At 34.0% G+C, this 11,190-nt stretch overlaps 1 protein-coding gene, 1 long non-coding RNA gene and 1 pseudogene across 2 annotated transcripts; 1 reads left to right on the top strand and 2 right to left on the bottom strand.

Moving 5' to 3' along the window:
- On the bottom strand, positions 1 to 768 carry LOC106299641. The gene has a single exon (XM_013735699.1). It carries the CDS (start codon positions 555 to 557, stop codon positions 411 to 413), a length of 147 nt encoding a protein of 48 aa, XP_013591153.1. The 5' UTR covers positions 558 to 768; the 3' UTR covers positions 1 to 410.
- Positions 769 to 2,566: 1,798 nt separating this feature from the next.
- LOC106297365 lies at positions 2,567 to 6,988 on the bottom strand (annotated as a pseudogene).
- A 796-nt stretch (positions 6,989 to 7,784) lies between these two features.
- Positions 7,785 to 8,963, top strand: LOC106298929. The gene is made up of 4 exons (XR_001261616.1): positions 7,785 to 7,878; positions 8,020 to 8,079; positions 8,420 to 8,512; positions 8,759 to 8,963. It is a non-coding gene; the product is annotated as an uncharacterized LOC106298929 (long non-coding RNA).
- The last annotated feature ends 2,227 nt before the right edge of the window (positions 8,964 to 11,190 follow it).

The following is an 11,190-nucleotide window of genomic DNA, read 5'->3' as shown; positions in this document are numbered from 1 at the left end:
AAGATATGCCACTGATGAAACCAAAACAGTCTTCTCCTGTCAAAGTGAAACCAACCAAAGGACTTCAAAGATATTCAGTTTCTTACATAATATCAGCATCTCTAGTATGCTTGAATGGCGGTTAAAATCTCTTGCTATCTCTCTCTCTCTCTCTCTTTCACCCATGAAGCAAACCAAAAAATAAAACCTAAAAGTTTGATCTTTCAGGTTAAAAAATGTGTTGAGTGTAAAAGGATTTAGCATCAGAACAGATGAGAAAGAGAGAAATAAAGTTTCTTGTAGGAGATGCCAAAACAGCCAAAGGAGAGCTTCAGTGTCTATGGAGCTTCAAGAACTAGCGATTAGCGACATGTAGATATATATATATAGCCATTAGGATGATATAATCAAGGAAAAGATTCATCTCATTATTACTCATCGCCTTGGATGTACCAGCAGCAGAGCATTGTAGCGCAACGACGAAGAATATAGAGACGAGCACGTTGCTCCTTCACCAAGGAAGCACATTTGCTTGTAAAAGCGTGACCTTTATTTAACTTACTCTTTAACTCAGCCATTACTACAATCAAGATTTTTTTTACTATCTATATAAAATAAAGAGCGAATAGGAAGAGGTTGAAACTTTCGGTATGTAGAGAATGTGATGATGCTGATGAAGAAAAAACCCTTTTGTGGGTCAAAGAAGAGAGAGTTGTGAAGAAGATTGTAAAAGGATTGAAGAGTATGTATAGAGTGAAGGAAGGAGAGAGATCTTGGGAGAAAAGTTGAATTGGATATGAAGGAAAAAAGAAACAGATGAACATGGTCTGAGTTTTGGTTCATTTATTGACATTGGGATTTGCATGTATCAATCTTTTTGATTCTCCAAGGAAGTATACTTTCCTGGAATCATCAAACATCACTACTTTATTATTTCCTATAAATAATTGTTTAAATATGTGTGCGTCTGATAACACTCTCTTTCAAAATACTCTATTCGTATTCAAAAGATGATGCTTCACATTTTATTTACTTTGATGTTTTAAATTTTATTTAATGCAATTTTCTTTCAACTTAAATATTAATTAAATTCTAAAATTAGGAATGGTAGATTTTTATTGTGAAGAAAAACAAAGACTACAAACAAAATAAAAATAAGAAACATATGTATTTAATTTTTGTTAATATATTAGCAAATTTTTAAACATCAATCTTATATATACTGATGGAGTATAATGTTTTGGTTAAAATCATAAAAGTAAGACATGAATTTTTTAGAAAATCATTATTAAATATTTTATCCGTTCCCGAAAGTAAGATTTTCTAGAGTTTATTTTTGTTCCACAAAAATAGATTTTCTATATATTTAAGATACTATTGTATATTTTTGAGAAACATTAATTGTAAATATTTGAATTAATTAAATTTTATTGGTGGATAGTTATTGGAATTGTATTTAAAATAAATTATAAATTAAATTGTAAACATTTATTATATTCTTAATAAATGTGAAAACTCTAAAAAATCTTTCCAGAGTATTTAAATTTAAATGACTCAACTAGTTGTCAAAAAGCTATAAAATACAATTATTCATAATAAATAACATTTGTTTAAATATCAAAATATCTTATATATTAAACATTAAATATTTTATAAAACATTGAAATGGAATGAGTATGTTCTTATTTCTTATGTTTATTTATGAATTTTTTTTTTGAGAATTTACTTTTGCATATATATTACCTTGTTACAGTGACAGTCATGGAAATTATTAAATGATCCACACAAGTATGGAAGAGCAACTATACATCACTTCGTTATCTTATCATGGTAATGAAAAATTATCAACATTTTGTATGTTTGCGAAAAAATGAAAAAAAAACGGATAATAAATGAGAGGAATACAAGAAAGAGTAGAAAAGTGGAAAAGTTAGAGAGCATGAAAAGGGGATAATTACTTAAAAGAAAACCAAGCATTGAATGTTTACTTTAGATTTATGTGCTAAGCTAAACTTGTAGATATATAAATTATAGACAAAGTTGCAAGTTGCATACTTCAAAATAATTTGAAGCCACCGATCTTATGGAAAACACATATCTTCCATAAAGTATTGTGACAACCTAAAATTAAACACCATATATACGTAACTCAAGTTTTATATATTAGTGGGTTTTGCTTCTTTAAACTAACAACATCTCCTATCAAATAATGATGATCTCTTATTACAATTATCATTCATGTTGTGCGTATGGTTGCATTTTGTCGCTACTAAGATTAACAATTATCATTCATGTTGTGCGTACTGCGTATAGCTGCATTTTGACGACTAGACAAAAACCCCTCTCATCATCAATATATGTTTTTTTTTTGTTAAAGGGTTTATCAATATATGTTTATCGTCTCTACAATATTAGTTTTGGCCATAATTAAAAACCATGCATATAAAATATACGCGATGTGCAATGTACCTTTCAAATATTTTTATTATTATTATTTTTAATAATGAAAAATGAAGAGTTTATATCTTAAGAATAGAAATAACAACAAATCGTAAAAGGAAAGTGAGAGTCACTGTTACTCTCAAACTTATGAATAACCTGGAAATATCCATTTCTTGAATTGCATCTGCTGGATTAGACGCATACCATTTTCTCCAGCTAGAGACTTTATATCCGACATATTAAATGGGTAAATTGTCTTACAGGTGAAATGAATCTCCCCACCTTCGTTAATCATCTGGCGGGCACTCTCCATGAATCCTCTCACAACATCTTTGTGTTTCCTGTGTTATACATGCAAATATAATATACACACAAAAATTCAAGGTAAAAAAAATATTGAGATTAGGAGTAACTCGAAATTGGATACTCTCTAATTAATAGTGTATGTTATTAACTACACTAACAATAACTCAACGGATGTATGCATATCTATATATATAAAATGGATCGTTAATTAAGGTTTAAGAATAAATAAAATTATAGTTCAAAGAATAATATTATATTAATATAAAAGAAAAATTGCGAGGTTTGGTCAAAGCCCATCAAACATGTTCAATGTTGGGCCGGTTTGCACAAGTTACGCGCGGACAACATATGAACATAATCGTTGAAGTCCATTAGGTCAAGTGCTGATACAAAGAATGAGAGATCACGACAGGGATCTCTAAGCTCAAGCTGAGCCTCTAGGAGGCGGGAGCTTCCACGGCGTCTCTTGGAGAGATAGAGTAAGCTAGTGATAGATATGTAATCTTAGGCTTAGCTCTTAGCCATGTACTTCTCTTGTATTATCTTGTATACTCTCTAGGGTTTACATACCCAGGAACAGAGAGAGTCTATGATCTTGTGAACCACATCGGAGGTGTTTTCCGATACTTCATAGTGGATGTTGTGGATCCTGGATCCACCCTAGATGTAGCGCGTTGCGGCCGTGAACTGGATGAAAAATTCTTGAATCATGAACAAGGATTGAATCGTATGAGTAGTGAAAGGGACAAGGGTATTATGAGCTTGTATTCTGTAACAAGTGGGTATCATAATCCCCACAAGTGGTATCAGAGCGTATGAATACCCCACAAGTGGTATCAGAGCACAAGCTCATTGATTCATGGAGTCCACGTCTCGAGGAGGAGAGACATATGAAGAAGTTTTCAAGCGAGACAGAAGAAACTCGCAAGGTTTAATGGAAGTTGGTGGTCACGTGGTTTTAACCTAATCAGAGTTAAAATCAGAGGATAAACCAAGTTACAAGATCAGGTCAAAGAGATTTTCGGTTTACAAGAGAAGAAAGAAAACTGTTGGACGTTCTTCACTGCAGCTGCACAAGTTTATGGAGGAATGATTCACAAGTCAGTTGAATCAGTTGAGATGATTTCGAGTTTATGAAATCAGGGTCTCTTTAGAGTTCTCCAGGGGTACAAGAATCTGCTACTGTGTGAGAAGGACTTCGGGTTACTCACAAGTCAAGATGGTGGCAGGCTGCTAGCATAAGAAAGAGAGGTTTCAGAGATGTCTTCGATCTACAGTCACAAGGAGTGTGTGACTATATGCATTGGAGTTTCGGATTTCTTCATATTCTGCAAGTTATTGAAACTGAAAGCATAGTGGAACACAAGGGGTTTCGCACTGGTTTTGTATGGGATTGTCTGAAGATTCAGTGAGGGTTTTCACGGTGTTCTTGGATTGAATCTACATGGTATATCAGTCGCAGATGGTGTTCTAATCTATGTGGGTATTTCAGCTCGGTATCTCATGGAATTCTTGGAACTAGGGGACGCCTTAAAACCTTGAATGATATGAGTGTTTCATGGATGTTTCAGATGGTATTCTTTAGTCAGCGTGAAGGGTGTTGCAGAAGGGTTGTAAGGAAAAGCCGATTGCATTTAAGGGAACAGAGCAAGTGTGGTTCTGGATATATGGTCGCATCACAGGGAATATTGAGGCAGTGTCCTCATGAAAGTCCATTAGGAAATGGCCAGATACTCATCGATGGCCAGATATTCATCAGGCTAATGGCGGGTTCAATGACTAACATGCATGTTCAAGTCGTTGATGGTGATGCACATGTTTTGGTGTTTGGAGACATCTTAATACAAGAAGGGTATTGAGATAATGAATTCATAGCTGAGAAAAGGAGGGATATCAGGGATTCTAGATAAATATATCACAGGCAGCTCGTGAGGAGAGCCAAGGCGTATCATGGATTCGATGGTATGAGGCTCAGTTCATTCAACTAGCAGTGGGGTCCAAATCTATTAGTGGAGGTTCTATTATTGCAGCACATTTTGATCAGATGGTGGAGCAAAGATATTTGTGTCGATAGTCTTCCTAATCATGTGGTTTTAGGCGGCGTGTCCTGCTTAAGTGTGCAGCGGCACAAAGTGATGCTCAAGTGTAATATGTTTAAGAACATCAAGGGTAAGTCAAAAACTGTTTCAGAGATATGGAGCATGAGTGACTTCAAGGGTTTGCAGTTGATTCAAGGAGAATTATGTGGTATCAATTTATGTTAACAACATGAAGGGTGGACCAAAGTTGTGTCGAAAGTCTGTCCAGCAGTGATGATTGGATGGCATGTCCTGTTTAGAGTAGCAGCGGTACAAAACGTGTTCAAGGCTAGAGTGTTTTAAACAAGTAGATAATCAGAGGTTGTTTCAAGTCTGAAGCATATATGGTTCGAAAATTGTTGCACAGTATTCAAGGAATTTGATTCAAGGCTCAGTGCACATGAGTGGAATCGAAAGGCCAAGGAGGAACTCAACTTGCAGAAAGATGTTCAGGTTTCTGTTCAAGCACTTGAACAAGTTTGTGATTTTGACAGCAAGGTTGTGTTGTTGATAAGTTCACAAGGAGTAAAAGATGAAATAACACGACGTCAATGAGGAGTTGAGCTTGGCACTTGGAGGGTAGCAGCTGGGTTCGCAACTCAAGACACTAGATGAAGGTGATGGAAATTCAGAATGACAATGGGATTGTCACATACCTTTCATCAGGCGTGATGTCTATGTTCATTGATGCAGCTAAATGGATTAAAGTGTTTAATCTACTTAAGCAGTTGTAGTGTATAAGTTGAAGCTTATGCAAGTTTAAAGAAGATCATGAAAGAACTTCAAGCTTGGCTCAAGGTGGAGCTGAGAGAAGTGAGAAGAGATAAGAGAAGATAAGGAGATGCAGAAGATGAGCAGGCTTGCTCAAGCATCAATAGGTATCGACACAAAGTAAGGGCTATGGACTTGGACCAAACAGGTGGAGTTTTGTGAGGTTTGGTTAAAGCCCATCAGACATGTTCAATGTTGGGCCGGCTTGCACAAGCTACGCGCAGACAATATATGGGCCTAATCGTTGAAGCCCATTAGGTCAAGTGCTGATACAAAGAATGAGAGATCACGACAGGGATCTCTAAGCTCAAGCTGAGCCTCTAGGAGGCGGAAGCTTCAATGGCGTCTCTTGGAGAGATAGAGTAAGTTAGTGATAGATATGTAATCTTAGGCTTAGCTCTTAGCCATGTACTTCTCTTGTATTATCTCATATACTCTCTAGGGTTTACATACTCAGGAACAGAGAGAGTCTATGATTTTGTAAACCATATCGGAGGTGTTTTCCGATACTTCATAGTAGATGTTGTGGATCCTGGATCCACTCCAGATGTAGCGGCTGCGGCTGTGAACTGGGTAAAAAATTCTTGAGTCATGAACAAGGATTGAATCGTATCAGTAGTAAAAGGGACATGGGTATTATGAGTTTGTATTCCGTAACAAGTGGGTATCATAACCCCCACAAGTGGTATCAGAGTGTATGAATACCCCCACAAAAATAAACCATCATACAAATATATACAATCAGATTTTTTTGAGAAGTTTAAAGGTCGGAAAGATATTATAAAAAATTTATATTATTTTCAAATTTCAATACAATTATGTATAGAATATTATTCAAAAACTGTATATGCCATATTATTAGAGCAGATTGATTAATTGAATCTCGGATCTCATATAGTTTGCCTCTCTAATTCAATACATGCACAAGTACAAGATAAAAACACTGTTTCTAAGGGTCAAACCTTACCCTGCATGAGGAAAATTAAAGACAATTCTGTCATATCGAGACAGGCGATATCTGAGGACATAGTGTGTACGTTGATACCATGAACCACGGTGAAACCAAGCCTCTCCAGTTCTTTCACGTTCGCATTTCCATTGTTGTACTGACGCCCTAGTCCAACTATATACCAAAATACAAAATTAATACAGAACACTGAGAAAGAATTTGACAGGCTAGCTATTTGAGTTTTCTTGTGGTGATTCAGATTGTAACAATAGCAAACAATATAAGAATATTGAAAATGATTTAGCATTACCTCGAACATCAAGTGATGCCGCAGTGATTTTTGTGGCAGAAGCAAAGGCTTTAGCTAGAGACAATATGAAAACGAAAAATCTCCTTATCCAACCAGAAGTAATTTTTGCATACTGCTATATTGGCTTAATGTTTTAGACTCATGAACTTCCATTTTATCATCTGGATGTTTTCCAATTAAACACCATGTCCTTATATATAAGGAGTTAAATTAAGAGGATCGATAGTCTCATTAAATGTATTCCTCTGTAAATTGTATTAATAGGTTTCTTCGACCTTTGTGACCGTTTATGTTCTTTGAGGACGATTCATGTTCCACTAGAAGAGAGTCAAACTTCTTTTACGGATATATATAGTTAATTGGCTAAATATACATGTATCATTCCAATAAACGTCAAGGCGTGGTATTAATGTCTTCTTATCATTTAATCAACAGTTTATTATTATCTGCCTCGAGTAAAAATCCCTTTAAATTTGAAAATACATTAAATAGCTAATTTCACTAACATATAATCTTGATATGCAATGTAATAGCTATGGGCACGCAATCACGTCCTATATCCATTCAACCAAATATGTGCTTCAGCAAAACAGTTTTTTTTTTTTTAACATTCACATTGGCTTCATACTTAAGTCATTTTCGGTTTATTAAAAGTAATATATATATGTCAACAAACAAAAATGTTATTGGAAGATAAAAAATATTGACAACATTAAAAATTATAGAAAACTAAATGGTGATGAAAAATCTTATAGTTTAATAAATGTCAGAAAATAAGAATTTAATTGTATCTTTAATATATTATTTCAATAATAGTCTAAATAGACACATGACTTTTACAACAAATTTTCAAGCCTAAAGCGAATCAGTTGACGTTGACTTGGCTGGGCTTTTATCGGAAGCCCATATATAAATTGCTTTTATAAATAAGCCCACACGTAGGGTAAATGTTAAAACCAGACACGTATCTCGTCTCGTCTCTACGCTCGTGTTCGAGATCATCGCATACAACCCTAATTCCTGAGAAACCTAAGCTTTGTCTGGTAAGTACAAATCCAATCTCTTTTGTCTAATTTCAATGTGAAATCGCGCAAAAGATTCGATTAGGCAATATTTTTCCGATCTTGTTTAGAATCGTTTGAAAAAACCCAAAGACTCAGTTCAATCTCTGTGTGTTGAATTAGGTCAGATTCGAGTGGATATAATGGATCAACAGCCAGAACCAGTTACTTACGTCTGCGGAGGTATGCTCAAACCCATCTTCTGTTAAAGATCGAAGCTTTGTGCTTTGTAATGTTAAATTTATTTATTTATAAGCATGCCTCTTTTGAGTAGCCTTATGAACTTTCGAATTTCATAATTGGGCTTAGTTAGGAGGCATAAATCAATCTGATCTTTTCGATACTTCTCTGTATTGGTTTGATCTTAATGACTTGAGGTCTTTTGAGGAGGAGCTCTGCCTTTTTTTTTTGCTGCTTCTCCCAAGCAGCCTCAGACATTATACAATTTCTTGATAGATTATCATTGCAATTTATCTTTAGTTTGCAAAACTTGTTTTGTCTGAATGGGTTTTGGTTTTGGAAGATTGTGGACAAGAGAATACTTTGAAGTCTGGGGATGTGATCCAGTGCAGAGAGTGTGGATACCGTATCCTATACAAGAAGCGTACCCGTAGAGGTGAGAGTTAACCTTATTCCTTATTTTGCCTTGGGTTTCTTGTACTGATCTTTTGGTCTTGTTCTTATGTTATATGAGTGAGTTATGACACTGGTGGCATGATTTTTTTAATTATGTTTGTTTAAATAAACACAATTGTGCTAGGGATCAGGTTTCCGTATTTATAAGTTTGTAACTACGTCCCAGTCTAGTTTGTGTGGATCAATCTCTTTCCTCATAATGGTATGAATGTTGATCCTCTTGCAGTTGTTCAGTACGAAGCTCGCTGAGAACCACAACTCCGCCTGAAAGATGATTTGAAGTCTGTTAACATGTCATAAAGACTTCAACTGCCTTTGTTTGTAATATAATCCAGTTCGACTTGAAATTATGTTTATGTAACCCATTATGGAATGTCTCTCTTGAAGCAGAAAGGGCCGTTTCAGTGTTATATATCACTCTTGTCAGTGCTCGAGATTGCTAAATTGTCAATAGGACATGATCAAAGAGAGCGCAGACATTAAGAGTAACCGATGCAAAGTTATCTCTTAAAGTAATTAATTAGCGCGCTAGTAAATCAATATATATATTTTTAACGTTAGTGTTTAACTAAAACCAAACGGTAATGATGAATTAAGCACATATAACTGGAGTGTGACAAAAAAAAAAAGACAATGAAACATAGTCCAAGTCAACTTTGCTAGTATCTATTATATTAAAAGATAATCATTCTGAAAAAATCCACATATACAAGATTGTTAGACTTTTTCACTAGAGTATTAATATTTTGGTCTTATCTTAAATTTATACTAACAATATATTACCATATATTTTTTTAACAATGATTTAATCAATATAATAGGTGATATAACTAGATTTCCTAAATTTTCTAAGATTTGCCTTAAATAAAATATTTTAAATTTTTGTGACATGAATCAAAAAAGCCATCTGTGATACTTTATATTTGCCGATCATATCTACAATATAGCCTAAAAGATAATTAGCTATATATTAATTAATAATAAATAATACTCATTTCTTTCATGTAAACAAAACATTGTGAGATTCACGAGTGGACTATCATTATTTAAACACATGACATATAGACTATGCAATCAGAAAATATTTACTTATGGTTTTAACAATTTATGGTTCACGACTTCACATAGTTTTGACTGGTAAAGCTAAAAATACACTTATTAGACACATATCAGACCTACTGAATACACAAGTTTAACAATATTGATTTTTTATATTTGTATATAGTCCATGGAGTTTATATTAAAATGATTTACAGTTATATATTTGTCAACCTTAGAGCAGTGTCCCTAAATGTGTATATATGTAGAAGGATAATCATAAACTCTAAATCCTGAAAATAATACATACATATAATGGTGTATAAAATATATGGTCGGTAAAATTTTGTCTACCTTAATATATTTACAAAATGGTTCAACTAATTCCTCTTAATAAAATGGTTCAAACAATATAGGTTCGTTAATATTTCACTTCCACGCAAGGTGCAAAACCGCTATAACAATCACAAATGTTTTCATCTGTTCAATAAAAATGTGAATTATTAATACTGAAAAAACTTAATCACTCAGATATTCTTATAAGAAATATTTAAATTTATCTGAATTATCTGATATTTCATCCAAAAATAAAAATATGACTTTTACCTGAATTATTTAAGATTATGCTTAAAGCGAGAACCAAACCAGAACCAAATTGAACTCAAGATTTTAACAGGTTTTTAAAATTGGTATCTAAAACAAACAAAAAACCAAAACAACTAAACTGAAACCAAACTCAAACTTATAAATAACTAAACAATTCCTATATTTCTTGAATAAAAAATCAAAAATCAAAAATCGAATCGAAACCGAACTAAAACCTTAAAAAACTGAATCGAAACCGAACGCGTAGCTTTAAACATATTAGTGAACTAACAAACAATAAATTTATCAATAAAAAAAATCCCGCGCTTTTAAGCGCGGGTCAAAATCTAGTGATTCTCTTATTTCTCCTTGCAAGACTCGTTTTACCATCATAGTCCACGGGAGATAAGCATCAAAACGACAGAGTGTCAAATAAGAAGAATATAGTCGTTAGGATGGAGAAGAAGAATATAGCCGTTGGTGACAAGAGCCAAATGCAGTAAAAAGAAAAAGAAAAAGAAAAAGAAAAAAATCGTTATTCAAAATCTGACCGTTGTGATATTGTATATATATACTCGTCCCTTGTCCCTTTTTTAATGAGTTGTTTACATAGAAGGTTAATTTTCCTGTTTTGTTTGCATCTTCGCATACTCTGGACTTGAGGAATACTTTGTGACTTACTTTTTCATTTTCTCTTCCAAAAAAGCCCCTTCATTGGACGGGATGGACTTCGTGGTTAAGAAATAAAGGTCGAAAGAACTAGGTTTGAGTATCTAGTTAGATTGTTCGGTTGCAATTAATGGGTAGATGAGACAGTGGGCCTTATGGCGAGCCGTTAGATTTAGTTATTTTTGAAAGGGATCCGACGGCTATTGTTAAAAGAAGTACATCGCTACTAAAAGCAGTAACGTAGGTTTATAATTAATATGTGTCAGATTTACGGAGCTCTGAGCTTTTAGCACAGCTGATGATTGATTTGATGGTTGGTGTCTAAGCCGTGGTTAAGGTAGTTGTGGTTGAATTGTGTGCGGCAGG

The sequence above is a fragment of the Brassica oleracea genome, chromosome C6 (genome assembly GCF_000695525.1).
Source record: "Brassica oleracea var. oleracea cultivar TO1000 chromosome C6, BOL, whole genome shotgun sequence".
NCBI lineage: Eukaryota > Viridiplantae > Streptophyta > Magnoliopsida > Brassicales > Brassicaceae > Brassica > Brassica oleracea.
The sequence above is the reverse complement of the archived record's forward strand: the minus strand, read 5'-3'. Positions and strand labels throughout refer to the sequence as shown.